Source organism: Haplochromis burtoni, unplaced genomic scaffold (assembly GCF_018398535.1).
Source record: "Haplochromis burtoni strain Fernald_Lab_line unplaced genomic scaffold, NCSU_Asbu1 Contig_308, whole genome shotgun sequence".
Classification (NCBI taxonomy): Eukaryota; Metazoa; Chordata; class Actinopteri; order Cichliformes; family Cichlidae; genus Haplochromis; species Haplochromis burtoni.
The window spans coordinates 413,907-429,266 of record NW_024582669.1 but is presented as its reverse complement, the minus strand read 5'-3'; the positions used below and the strand labels follow the sequence as shown (position 1 = coordinate 429,266).

Genomic DNA, 15,360 nt, shown 5'->3' with positions numbered 1-15,360 from the left:
CCAGATACACAATATAACCATCCCTCCCAAACAGTGGTCACAAATCAGTCCAAATGTGTGGTAGTGGGCACATCTGCTATATTGAGATAATCCATCCCACCTCACAGGTGTGCCACATCAGGATGCTGATCTGACATCATGAGTAGTGCACAGGTGTACCTCAGACTGCCCACAACAAAAGGCCACCCTGGAATGTGCAGTTTTTTGCGCTATTGGGGGTCTGGGGACCCAGAACCGGTCAGTATCTGGTGTGACCACCATTTGCCTCATGCAGTGCAACACATCGTCGCATGGAGTCTATCAGATTGTCAATTGTGGCCTGTTGTTGTTGTTGGATATTCGTGGGAACTGGTACACGCTGTCGTATACGCCGGTCAAGCACATCCCGAACATGCTCAATGGGTGACACGTCCGGTGAGTATGCTGGCCATGCAAGAACGGGGACATTCTCAGCTGCCATCTGCCCTGAACAATGTGAACCATGATTCATCCGTGAAGCGCACACCTCTCCAACGTGCCAGACGCCATCGAATGTGAGCATAGCATAGCTCGTTAACGTGTTGGCCGTCCAGCCCCATGCACGGGGCGATCCGCGGTAGCTCGTTAACGGAGATTTGCCGTGTTGTGGTGTTAACGTTATTTCGACGAGATTTACCCTGACAGCACTAGTGGGAACACAACGAATATGACTGCACATTTACGCGGACATCATCCTAGTGCAAAAACAAGTGGAAGCAGACAAAAACAACAAGCACGCATGCTACAAACTTTACCCGAGTCATTTAGACAGCCGTTAGCACATGATTCTCCTCATGGGGACCTGATATGTTTAATATGCTGCTGAGAATATAGCCCAGAAGAAGCGTATAGTATAGCTTTTATTTTGGAAAGAGACATTTCTCTGTAATAAACTCTCTTTTTCCAACGATGAGTGATTTCTCGATCAGATAGATTTATTTTATTTATTTTGTTGTTTCAGCAACATTAAATTTAAAAACTGTACTTTTGAGTTAAAATATATATTTATCATTTTAATAAAAGACAAATTAAAAAGGCATGAACATTTTTTTGTATCGAAAAAATATCGAACTGTGACACCAAAGTATCGAACCAAACCGTAAATTTTGTGTATTGTTGCACCCCTAATATATATGTATATATGTACATTTAGGAGTGGCTATCAAACTTAGAACTCCTCCCTATGATGCCTGAACTTTTTTTCACCTGTAATACTATTATATTGTACACAGTATTGTAAATATGGCAACATATATTGTTTGTACTTTATGCAAGTATTAGGAAAATATCCTGTCAAGTCTGTTTCTAACAAAAATCTGACAGCTAGTGTAACATGTCATCCTTATGTTGAGTTAGATGTTAATTTTCTGTGAGACCACTTTACCAGTAAAGACACTCTGGAGCCTTTTCACACAGGGCTCACGCTGGCTGTCCACGAGAATTAGCCATCCCACTTTGTTGCCCTTTGTCATAAATGCAGATGCTGAATAAAAGGAGTTGTTGCTATAAAATTGACCCAATCCTGTTTGTTCATTTAAAGAAACTGAGAAGACATTACACAGAGAAACCTGTCCCTATCCCGGAGTGGGCACTCTGCCTATTCTGAGAGACATGGCCTCATACTTTGTGTCCTTTACAAGCTAGAAGTCATTGTCAACCAAATCTGACACCTACCGCCCCTCAGCTTGAAGTCCAAGACTTATTGCTTAAAATGTGAATCAAGATCTCACTACATTTGTACTGCATAGCTCCAACAACAGGCCCAATACATCTTATTCACAAAGGCATTTGTGAATAAGACCGTATAAAGAAGACTGTTGAATGCCCTCTCCAGGTCCTCAAGACACATCTAGGCTGGTTGAGTAAACTCCCTCGCACGCTTAAATCTCATAAGAGGATAAAAAGCTGGTTTAGTGTTTCATGACCAGGAGAAACTGAAAATCACTTAGACCTCAGAGGTTTAAATGTCAAAGCCATTTTGACATGTCTTTCTGATACTTTTGCCATAAAATAGAGGTGTCTGTTAAACAAATGCATGTCTGCGAGTAAAATGTTAGTGAGAGCAGCTAAACTAGGTCACCACTCAAAGTAACGTTAGCCCTTTAAGGTCTACTACGTAAGAAGTACTGCACACATATGAACTTTTTCTGACCCATTTTGGGAATTAAATGTAACAGGGCATGAAAATTCTAATATTTCCCTTATACCCTCCTCATACACCCACACACACAAATATTTACACACACACTTACATGCAGACTCCAGTAGGTAACACTGACCTGCTGAATTGTGTCCAAGTGTCCAAGTTATATAACGATTTTCATAATGTATGCTCATTTAAACGCCACAGGTAGAGCTGGATAAAAAAAAAAATTATATAAATTTGATTATATAAACAAATTTCTTGGTTTTGAATAGAAAACCAGCTGTAACTGGCTGACGGAACAATATGCTAACCTCAATTTTTGACTTTCAAAGTGACTACTGTTAACCCGTTTAGATTTAAGAGCTCCTGCGTCACTGTCGTTTCAATACGGTTATGAAATTAGGCAATTTGGATTTGGTGGACAAGCAGCTGCAATAACTGTGGTAGTCTAGAGGCTAAAGATGTGGGTCTGTGATCAGAATCAACAGGTTAACACCGAGCGTAATTTGATTTTGTTTGGATCTTTGTTTCTAACCTTGTGCCATCAATTTGAATCATCAGGTCACCGTGACTCAAGGGGATTAATATAGAGCATATAAGACATTGAAACACAACATACACCCACAGGCTATGTCCTTCAGTATGTGTTTGTTTATGTGGGTGGAAGGGCAAAGGGAACATGGTGGAACATAGAGATCATACCGACACAATTAAAATCATCTCAAGAGTGAAACACATATATGTAAACTTACATAGACAGAAATTTGCAAATTAATTCAGATTAATCAGTTGGGAAACAGTTGGCAGGAATACAAAGATCTTTATTATTTGATTAACATTTAAAACTCCTCATAGTTTTTGCCCTGTATATCTCATGCTGCAGTCACACTAGACAAATGGTGGTTTGAGACCACTCCGTGACCAAAATTATTGAGACAGTGTCCAATGAACCTGCAATCTTGTTGCCTTGGAAATGGTTGATTAAAAGATGGGAACTGGGTCTGAGACTACTTGTAGTCAGCTGCTGTCTTCAAAGTATTCTACCAACCAAAGCAAGGAGGTTTTTGCCAACCAGTTGCAAACCACATGTTTTTCACTAATGACAGGTGGTTGTCAGGGTGTCACTGACTGGACTGTAGACCTGTGTGCAATCATTTGATTTTCCCAGCAAGTGCCATCAATTACCATTACCCACTCAGAATTGGTCAGGGCGTATACATTTTACCCTCATGCCCCAGTGGTTGTCAGATGGATGCAGACCTGATTCTACATTGTCATCGTAATTATCACACATGCAAAATGGTGGACAAGTTAGCATCATGTGGATAGTGGCTGTAAAACCTCAGAACCAGCATACAGTTAGTTTGTGCTGATGAATGCAACTTGTGTAAAATGGGGCACTCAAATCGACTGAGGTTGACTGCAAAATGTTGTCAATCTGCCGGCACTTACGGCAATTGTTTGAAAACCTTCACCTCTCTGTTTGACAGTGCTTACAAAGCAAATGGAAAGTGGTCATTCAAAGTTTGAGGATGTTGCAAGCATAACCTCCTGGTGAACCGTTGGTCACTGCAACTAACCTGCAACTAGTCTCTGAACGCGAAAAACATCAAGGCAATCATAGAGTAGCCACCACATTTTCCTTGTCACTCTTGTCTTGCACTTCGATTTTTTGTAATCATCGAGTATAAATTGCGAATATTAAGCTGTCTGCATGTAATCCCCCCTTCCCACCCAGAAAAGTTTCTACCTGGCGCACTGCGCTGAGCATGTGTGTTGATTTCACAAGGAGGGTGCAGAACAAATTGCAGAAATTTGCAAAACATGCCGTAAAACTATTGCTGCTAAGGGTAGCAATACCACATATTTATTCCACCAGCTGAAAGGTCATCCACTGCCATATTAACACTGTTTAAAATTCTGCATGTCAACGTCTCCCCACACACCAAAGAAAATGTTAAATAAACCAGTAGTGACTCCTATGACTGGTCAGTAGCTTTTGTTTTTTGTTTTTTTAATTGTCACCATCTACACTTTTGTTTCTGTAATTTGAGGTCATCACATTTTTTTATTTTACAATTTTTATACATTATAAGCACAAAAAGCACCTTTTTAATTTTTAGTTGTTTTATTTTATCTCATTAATTCTTGCTTGATGTCCTTTTTTGTTGCTGCGATCTTTTGTTTTCTAAAGGTACCACAGAAAGAGACTTACTGTGACGCTATTGTCATTTGTCGAAAACTTCTCAGTTTTGTGCAACCGATCGTTAAAAAAATGGTTAAAACATTTCAGTTCATTCAGATTTTTTGTATTCAAAGTAGAAAAAAAATTGAATGTTCGATTAAACATACAATTTAAAAAGAGTTTTCACAGCTCTCTATTAGAGATGGCACGATACCACTTTTTTATGTCCGATACCGATACCGATATCATAAATTTGGATATCTGCCGATACCGATATGAATCCGATATAGTGTTTTTTAATCAACAAAACTGTTTTTTAAATATCTTGCTGCATTTTGTATAAGTTCATACTCAAGTTTAAAACAACAACTACACTAAAGCTATTCTGTTATACCTGTATGCAAAAAAAAATATTTCATAGTTCAGCAATACTGATCAATCTAATAAACTTAAACCTACACCATCCTCCCTATTCTGGTATTTTAAAGAGTACTTAGCATAAATATTAAGCAACCTAACTAATAGGGTTCCAACTCCCAGCAACAACAAAAATAAATAAATAAAAAATAGGGAACCACCCCTCACGCTCCACCTCATGATGCTTAATCGACGTAATCAACCTTAATTTGATGCAGTGTGAAAAAAAATGCACAGAAATCAATTATTTTTCAAGAAATATTAAATAGATTCAACATCTTTCTTCAACAAAATTGCAGACTGCACAGATGGTACCTTCCCAAAGGAAAAAGTACTATAGCTTACTAGGGTATATATATTAGACTTAATAGTTACTATATACAGTAATTGACTTCTATTCATTTTACATCAAATTAAAACTTTGGGTGTCAGATAATTATTTATTAAAAGCTCGACATTTTAAATGAGAATAAGAAAGAAAAGTATGTCTTTGTGCCCCCTTTTCCCTGTTAATGCCCTATCGGCCCCCCTGGCTAAACTTTGCTAGATCCGCCCCTGCACAGTTACCAGCCGTCAGCTACGTAGAAAAAGATCCTCGGTGTAGAAAGTAATATTAAATAAATTCTAACAACAGCTTATCAAGCTTAAACGTGCTGCTGTTGTTCAGCCGCTGGTTTCCTCTTTCTGGTGCAAAGTGGGCCAAAAACAAACAAGAGACACGGACTCGCGACAGAAAAGCCGATCAGCTGATCTTAAGCAGTTTCATGATTGAAGTAGCAGCAGGAGAGGCAGTCGCTCGTTAAGCTTAACGCAGGAATGCTTTACAAACATTCAGAGATGGACTTACACACTTGCTTTACTTCTCTCGGGGATAACTTTGTCGGAGATGAAATGCCGGGTTGCTAGCGAAGCTCCAAATGCTATCCAGACCACCGACAGGTCCCGCATGCCACAGCCGCTCTATCACGTGATGCATACTGCTCCGACGTGCTAACGTTCTGAGGTGAGTTACGGCGTGTTGCAAGTTTTGTGAGGTGCTTTCGTGATATTTAATGGATCGGATTACATTTTTTATTTTTCTCCGATATCCGATCCAGTAATTTAGGTCAGTATCGGACCGATACCGATACGTAATATCGGATCGGTCCATCTCTACTCTCTATGCAGTCTTGTGAAAAATGAATTACATCCCATGATTCAAGAGCTTCAAGTAATTGTTTCTCTTTATGACTTTATCAGTCTATGACATGGTTACGGAGGAACAGATAAAATTTCTATTCAATTCACTTTATTGTTACTAGACAAGCAGACAGGCAGTACAATGAAAGTGCAGAGAACACAGTAACACGCAAGATGAGATAAAATTGTTAAATTTAGGGAAAAGAAAAACATTTCTACACGTCACCAAACTGCCAAAACCTCTGATTTTATAGACATTTTGGCATATCGTCAATCAATTTTCCCTGCTAATTAATTGCATTTGATTAACTGGTTATCAACAGGGAGTTTACACTTATTATTATTTATTCATGTGCATTTGATTAGTAATGCCTGGCTGCTACTTACCCCCTATCCTATGGAGGGAGCCAGCATGTCCATAGTTTTTCAGAGGACTATATGCACAAACATCAAATGTAACAGCAGCCAGACATGTGGCTTTTACTACTGCTTTTTATTTGAAGGTATACTGAAAGTTGAATTGTTCCTGTTTTATAACTGCAAAATTTATTGTTCCAAATGGTTGGAGAGTGAAACCTGCAAACAGCGTTTTGCGACCGGCTTGTCCACTCCGAATACAAAGTAGACTCCTGTTATCACACATGCACATTCCTGGCACGTCCTGCTGTTCCTCCAGCCTCCCTTCTGTTGTCACAGATAGTGATTAGTTTGAAGCGGAGTGATGGACTGAGGGCATTTCAGTGCACCGATGGACAAATATGCTGAAGAAGCTCAGACAATCTGTCTGGTTCTTGAAGATGACTCATTTAGTCGACTGACCTAAAAAACCAGAAGCTACTGCATGCCAAATGGTCCTGGCAATCTTGAGCTCATGTTCATTTGAAACAATGCCTGCATGTGTTCAGGAGTACATGGAACAACAAAATAAAGGTGTTTGTCTCAGAAGGAAACAAGAAGATATTGGGACACGGCATATCATAACGACTATATTCAGAGAAATATGTTGGGGCGCATGAATTGTTCAAATGTGTCAGAGTTCATGTGTCTTTACTTAAGTAGAGACATGAACTACATGTCCTCTTTTGCATTTTCCTGTGTGTCATGTGATCCCTTAATGTTACTAAAGGCTGTTTTATTGTAGCTTTCATGTACAAGAGCACAATGTGGTGCTTTGTTTGCTAATAGTTTGTAAAGTTTATAGTTTTATAGTTTGGAAAAAATATGATTTTATTTTAATTAATGCAGTTAAGTGAACACAAAACAAGTGTTTAAAGCCATGCTTGGGGTTGTGTAATGCTTAACCCTGAGCAAAATTATAATTTATGGTAAATGCTAACATCTGCATGCTATTGTAGCCACAATCTCACTGATGCTGCAAACCGGTTCTGAGAAAGGTGAGGTGCCATCTCTGTTTTGAGCACACTGACTGGGACATGTTCAGGGAGGCTGCAACAAATGGCAACCGCACCAACTTGGAGGAGTAAACATCATCTATGATCAGTTACATCAGCAAGTGCATCAATGATGTCACTGTGTCCAAGACTATCACAATACGCTCCAACCAGAAACTGTGGATGACTGCAGAGGTGTGTGAGCTGCTAAAGACTTGAGAGTCCGCCTTCAGAGCAGGCGAAAAGGCAGCCCTCAGAACAGCGAGGGCCAAACTGCATTCAACACAATCATTCCTGAGCAACTGGATCCTGGACATTCTGACGGAGAGACATCAGTCAGTCCGGATCGGTAATAGCATCTCCAACAGCACCACACTGAGCACTGGAGCCCCTCAGGGCTGTGTGCTCAGCGCACTGCTGTTCACTCTGCTGACTGTGCAGCAATGCACAGTTCGAACCACATCATCAAGTTTGCCGATGACACGGCTGTGGTGGGTCTCATCAGCAAGAGCGATGAGTCAGCATACAGACGGGAGGTGCAACAGCTAATGCTTGGTGTAGAGTCAACAACCTGCCTCTGAACACGGACAAAACAAAAGAGATAATTTTGACTTCAGGAGAGCACGGAGAGATCACTGTCCACCTAACATCAATGGATCCTCTGTGGAGGTCGTCAAGAGCACCAGATTCCTTGGTGTTGACTTGACGGAGAACCTTTCCTGGTCCCTCAGCACCTGCTCCTTAACTAAGAAGGCCCAACAGTGTCTCTTACTTCCTTCCTTGCACTTGTACTATGTAGTCATGTGTTGATTGTCTGTTATATGTAGCACCATGGTCTTGGAGGAACGCTGTCTCGTGTCACTGTGTACTGTATCACTGCACATGCACAATAAAGCCACCTGGCTTGATTTGATAAAATTCTGGTCGTTAGCATCTGAAGGTTGGGTTAGTGTGTTAACAGCCTGCAAGAATCTATTCAGTACCTGTTAAAGAATTGTATTAAAAACTACATATGTAAACCATTTAGTGTCACAAGAGGAATCACCACAACATGGGATTCACCCTCTGGAGACAATGGCAATCAAGCGTCTGCTGATATATGCCAGTCTGGATAGATGCTTACAGTTTAAATCTTTGTTCTTCAGTGATGTGTACAGTATTCTTTAATAGGAAGTTATATTTAGACTAAAATTATTTTGTGTCCATTTAATATCTGACACTGTGTCTGGGACTCACCCAGGAAGGTTCCGGTGAATCCCAGAGCGAGGAAGCTGCTCACTACGAGAAGGGTACCAAACACCATAAGACCTATCCCAGCGTAGAAAACCTCCGTCCTCTCCATCACCTCCCACCTGGCCTGGGCCTTCATTGCCACTGTCATACTACAGAAAAAAAAAAAGAAATCACAAGTGACCAGGTCCCATTATGGTGAATATAGTGGTTATATACACAGTACAGCAAAAGCAGAAAACTAGAGCAATTGCTTTATTTAAGGCCTGTATAATACTACCATAATATCCTAAACTTACATCGTGAATATACAGTAGTACTATACTGTATGAAACAGCAGGGAGATTAGCATGCTGCTGCAATTGCAAAACAGAAAAGTTTGGGAGTGGAAAGGTTTGAAGCTTATCTCCTAACAATGCACCACTTCAAGAACACAGACACAGCCAGTACAATAAAGACCAGCGTAAGGGCAGCACAAATTGGAGGGTTGGAAGCATGCAGTTGTAACACAGGTGCAGCTGTCACCTGTAATGTCACAAAAATAGAGTATAAGGACAGGTTTAGATACAGCTGCCACCCCCCCACTTGTCGTGACTTTGTTAATAACAAATTTGTTGTTATCTTATACAACAAGTGTGTAACATCCATGCAGCACACATCATACTGTGGCATGCTGTGTGATGCTCCAGGTATTGTAACTGAACACATAATAATGGAGAACTAATGTCTTGCAGCATTTTTTCATGCTAAAAAATAAGATTTTGCTCTTGTACATAACTTTAGCATATTATGCTTCAAATCTAATAGCACATGTAAAGTACCTTAGCCATACAGCAGCTTCGTAAGCTGCTGAAGTGGGTAGAATCTGTTTCCTCTTTCCACTCTTTTCTATCTCCAGTGGCCCAGCCTTAATCTACATCTGTCCGAACAATCTAACGGTTCAAAGCTGTTGTCATCAGGTGTTTTCTCGAGTGGAAAGTAGGTTTCTCAGAATTATACTGTAAAGCTTTGACCTTACTTTATAAGACAGCCTGACAGTACTTCTATGAAAGCCTACGCCAGCTGCCATAGACTGAGATGCAGGATACACCCTGGACAGGTCGCAAGTCTGTTGCGGGGCTAACACAGAGAGACAGACAACCATTCACATGTCTTTGGACTGTGAGATGAAGACCGAGTACCCAGAGAGAACTGACGCAGACACAGGGAGAACATGCAAATTCTACACGGAAAGGCCCAACGGTGGCTAGATGGTGGTTTCAAACCCAGGATCCAGTGAGGCAAAAGTGCTGACCACCACGCCATCATGCTGTCCTTACTCTGATAACTTTGCACAAATACATCCAGAACAAGAGTAATCCATTAAAGGTCTATGATTTGCAAACTGTTCTACCTAATTTTCTCTAATAATACTTGAAAACACATTTTCATTTCGCTTCTTAATGTCCCCAAAATAATTTTGATCATTTATCGAGCTAGTCACCAACTGCAGGACTGGCAGATGATGTGAGGGTTGTGTGTTGGGCAAGTGTAGTTGTTGAAAAAAAAATAATTATTTTGCATTTTGTGATTTCATACAATGTTTGAATGAAGAGTTTCTAAAAGGATGAAAGGGTCTTTAAAAGATGCTCCACTGGGTTTTTGTGTTGCCTTTATGAAAAGATGATACTAGCAGAGTTCTGACTACGAATGCAATTATCGATTTCAATTGTAAAGCATTCACAGTGAGACTTTGTCCACAGAACATTACCACTTTAAGTGCCACCTGAATAACTGTTCAGACACTGCTTGCTCTATGATTTATTAGAAGCACAACTTCCATAAACATATGTGGACAATTCATATTAATATATGAACACCATTCTAAAGGGTTAAGGCAAGTTCATGAGACTAAGGTAGGGATACTGACTAAACCACTCCTTACTTAATTCACTGAGAATCACTAATGCAACATTTATACATCATGTAACAAAGTATCAAATACTTATAGCGGAGCTGTTATTCTCATTTTAAGCTGTCTGGTTTTATTCTTGGAACATACAAGGGCTGTAGGGTCGCATGATTCACAGTTTTGTCTGAAACCAAGCATTTGGCTCATATAGTCATAAAAAAGAAGGTAAACCTGTTTTATATTTCTAAGGGTTTAAATGTCCAAACATAAGATGAAATCATCTGGTCCTTAGCAAGACTCAAAATTAGGTAAATACAACCTCAGTTGAACAACAACACATGGCGTCGTTTAACATATTACCCTGTCTGATTAGTCATTTAACAACACCAAGCCACCATGTGTGAAAACCTAATTAGATCCTTAATGTTTAAGTGAATTAAATTGGTAAGTACCAGGCAGGTGTTGCTACTGAAAGGAAAGACAACAAAATGATCTTTAATAACTAATATTTGCTGTAAGACCATTTTGAAACAATTTTAGTCCATTTTAAGACATGTTAAAGTTCACGATGGGACAATCCGAAAAAGACTATACAATTATGGCTCGTTTCTCCAAAAGGAAATGTTCTGCAAACCCTCTTCTTTCTAAAAAGAACAAGTCATGGATTAGGTTTGTAAAGTCTACATTACAGCAACCTGGGAGAAGTGACTGCCGATTTATTATCTGACTTTTATGTTTTGGGATCTTTTTACATTCTACAGTTCTCTGAATTTTATGAGGACTCTCACAGCCAGCTGATCTGAATTGTTACCTGGCCACGGGATTCAAAAGTAATATCTTTCCAGAATTTCAAAGGCAACACCCACACAGGTGTTGGGGCTGATGACATACATGTACATGTATGCGTTTGAGTGTGTCTATGTGTGCGTAAGCTTTAACACACCTGTAGCTTTTGGTCTGAATGTAGTGTGCTTCTTGCCGAGGAAAATGGCTCCCAAATCAAACTAGGTTTGCGGTTAATAAGAAAAAAACTAGGTTACGGGGTCCGTGCTGTGAATCTTATGCCGTTCCTCCTTTTGCAAAAGGAAGCAGGAAGTGTAATGTGATGTGGCATTTTGCCACGTCAGACACAAAGAGCAACTGCTGGGATGTCTGTTAAGTAAGGTTGTCTGGCAGAGCATACTGCTGAGATTTGGATTGGAAAGGAGGCAGGAAAAGGGGTCAGGGGGACGGGCATGTGAGCAGGGGGTTAGTGGGTCTCAGGGACTGACCACTGAACGTTTTGTAATGAATGGTGACGAATCACCGCTGTTCCAAGAAATACAGAAAAACTCTCATTAAAATCAAGTTTTCCTGTACCATTTTATGCTATAGCACAGCAAAGTGTCTATTCATGGTAATATAATTGTTTCATCACAATAACGTAAATTAGCCTTACGGGTCAAAGCCATACAGCATCTCCATTAAAGCTTTCAAAATGTGAAACAGAATGTTTGACAAGACAGAAACACCACAGAATGAAGAGGAAATATTTGGAGGTCAGATAAGAAGCTTCCGTGTGGGAGTCACATAAAGGGTCTTTCAAAGTGAGCTGCTTAGTTTAAAAGTTTAGAAGTAAATGAAACACAAAAAACAAGGCTGGTTATTTCACATCAATTTAAGATTTAAACCTTGGAGTTTGACCTATAGTCTAATTGAAAATGCTTGAAATCCTCTCTGATCACTCAGTGATCATATATTTTAGGTAGCTCATGCTTCCATTAGGATCCTCAGTTACAGCAACAATGGGTGCACCATCTTCCCCTCATTTCCTAGATTTCCCCTTCACACTGCAGCACAACTACCTCCAGAGTGATTTTTTCTTGCTTTTTTCCCTTTCCTGCTCCTGCAGTGACGAGATGTTTGCTAGTTTTGCTTACTATTGGCAGGACTACAAGCCAGTAGCAAAAAGAAATACTGCACAGATCAGTTCACAACTTTCACGAGGAAATGCTGCTGTCTGGTCTACTCTGGTCAACTAGTTGTTGACTTCATTTAGCCAGAAAACAGCAACTAGTCTTTTTTAATCTGTCTAAGATGAAGATCTCTTTGGGACCCCAAATACATCCTTGAAAATGTGCCAGACAACTTAAGAACTTTGAGACTGTGAAAAGTAAATGTTGTCTTTTAAGATGATTAATAAGAACCTCAGATAGAGATGTCCATTTAGACAAGAGAACTAAATTGACCAAAAGAAAAGAAAAAGATACCTTGTGCATAATACGAACTCTTACTTTTGGCTCCTACATGTATCATATATGTACCACATTTAGTTCAAGTCAGAAAAAATTGATAGACTTAGTTAAAGATGGGGGCCAACATATCGTATTCAGTGGAGGCCACCTCTTGCAGATTAGCAGTCTTGACTGACAGACACCTCTGGTCCATCGGTTAAGGGCTTAAATGAGTTCTTCTTTCGAGCCTGGAGGCCTACTCTGACTCTTTAAGGAATGTGTCAACAAGCCTGAAATGCTCTGCAGGATCCTGTTTGCTCTGTGCACATTGCTTTAATTGTGCATCTTCCCTTTAGGGGATACTTAACAGAGCTCCAATGTTTTTACAGAAAAAGCAGGATTATTGAAGCTGATGTTTTCTGTGGCAAATGTCTCTACAAACATTTTCCATCAAGGCTGTTCCTTTTATGTGTTTTTACTTTAACACTCACATTCTGTTAAAGCAACATATATTACCTTGTTCTACCAAAATTGTAAACACTGATAACTGTCTACTAAGTTTGAAGCGGATGATCCTCTAGCCCAGGAGGGGGGCAATCTCAGTCCACGAGGGCCGGTGTCCTGCAGGTTTTAGATCTCACCTTGGGTCAACACATCTGAATCACATGATTAGTTCGTTACCAGGCCTCTGGAGAACTTCAGGACATGTTGAGGAGCTAATTTAGCCATTTAAATCAGCTGTGTTGGTTTGAGGACACATCTAAAACCTGCAGGGACACCGGCCCTCGTGGACTGAGATTGCCCACCCCTGCTCTATCCCCCTTCATCTATCTGTTCTCTGCTGTGTGTCCACTGCACGCATCACAGATAAAATCTGCTTGTGTAGCATTTCTCTCGCTTTGATTTCTGTTGTTGATCACACAGGCAGCTGTTGCAGCAACTTGTATTACTCTCAACTGTAAATGCAACAGAAAAGAGGAGCTACTGCCCTCCATCTTTTTACTACTCCTGCTAGTCTCAGCTGCTCTGTGTTTACACTGAAACAGTCAAAAATGTGGACAGCAACTCTGTGACGCTCTGTGGAGATACTTATGCATCTTGATTCAGAGTTCAGGATGATGTTGGGCAAATAATTGTCCAACATTTAAAAGAGTTCTTTGCAGACAACTTTAAGGAACAACTTTGGTAACTTGCATTGTGTAATGATGATCAATGTAGACTGTTAATGCCTGGTTTTAATATTGCATCACCCAAAAATAATCACATTACAATGCCTAAATTAAAAACAAAAAGATTCTTTACCCCCACTCAAGAAAAAAAAAAACCTCTCAAATGGGTAAGTGTCTGTGGATTTTCTCCCTTACAAAACTACCCATTCAACTCGAGGCACAGGGAGCAACAGTGCTTTTAACACAAGCCTCTGTAGCCAGTTTGTACTTGCAGAAGTAAAACCGAAGGTACATGTACACTTACTAAAAGTACGTCATTTAGTAAAGGACAAAATTTTGAAAGCTTTAGTAACATGACTCAGGGCTGCTCCTAGGAACCCTGACTCACAGTTCAAGGTAGCTCATGTTTGGCCACTCCAAAGTTTGTCTTCTCAGGCATGTTCAGTACAGGCTGTCTCTCATTCATCAGCAAACGGAGCTGTACAGACAACCAATTCAATACCTGCTGCCAACCTTTTCCAAACATTAATCATATTTATATACATGGATTTTTGATATATTCTTGTTACAAATTCAGAGCAATTTGTACGACTGAATGTGTAACCCTTTTATATTTAGTACTTCTAAATCTGTCATTTGCTCTCGACTCTGTGTTAATAGCAGGAAAGATAAACATAGACAGTTAATTACAAAATTGACTTATTAAAGCTTTCCCTAAAGGTTTATCATTAAGCCTAATCAGTGGAGAGCATCAGTGCTGTATGGTTGGCAGATAAAAATAAACTCCCTTGATATCCTGCATGCCTGTCAAATAGTTATATTTTGGTCTGACAGAGCTATAAAAAGGCGTAGCTGCCAATCAGGTCATTAGCACTGTAAGCAAGTCATTTAGGAGGACAATTTAGCAGCACAACAAAGAGGCTTTAAGGTCAATTGGTCAGTGTGTCTGTTAGCTGGGACTGAAAACAGTAATAATGTTTTAGGTGGGTTTTTTGTTGTTTTTCCACAGAGGACCATTGTATCTGCTGTGGTGAGCAGAGCAGAATTGCATGTTTCTATTTGCGCTTTCCTGCAGAGGACAAATCTGCTGAACTGGCCGAGCAGCAGATCAGAACACAGCCACGGTAGTCTCATAAACCAGCGGTCCCCAGCCTTTTTTGCCCTACAGACCGGTTTATGTCCGACAATATTGTCACGGACTGGCCTCACGAATAAATACAACAAAATAAAACCAGTATTGTACCAAAAAAAGAAGATTTATTCATAACACACAGGAAAACACCCAGGGAAACCAAGTTAACACTAAAAATTATAAAAAAAACAAACAATAAAAAAGAAGTAAAACCAAGAAAACCATAACTTTCACACCCAAGCCTCAACTCTTGCGGCCCGCTACCAAACAACTCACGGACAAGTACCGGTCTGTGGCCTGGGGGTTTGGGACCGCTGTCATAAACAACCAATAAGCACAGTGATTCTGCTGAAAACTAAAAACACAATGTGTACTACTATATTGACATG

The 15,360-nt window shown here is 40.0% G+C and overlaps 1 protein-coding gene across 1 annotated transcript in view; it reads right to left on the bottom strand.

Annotated features, from left to right (window-relative positions):
- Positions 1–15,360, bottom strand: part of pemt (phosphatidylethanolamine N-methyltransferase) — a 76,879-nt gene that overhangs the window by 22,551 nt on the left and 38,968 nt on the right. Inside the window, exon 4 of the mRNA XM_005941768.3 lies at positions 8,573–8,718. Coding sequence (XP_005941830.1) covers positions 8,573–8,718 — 146 coding nt within the window. The remainder of the gene's footprint in view (positions 1–8,572; positions 8,719–15,360) is intronic.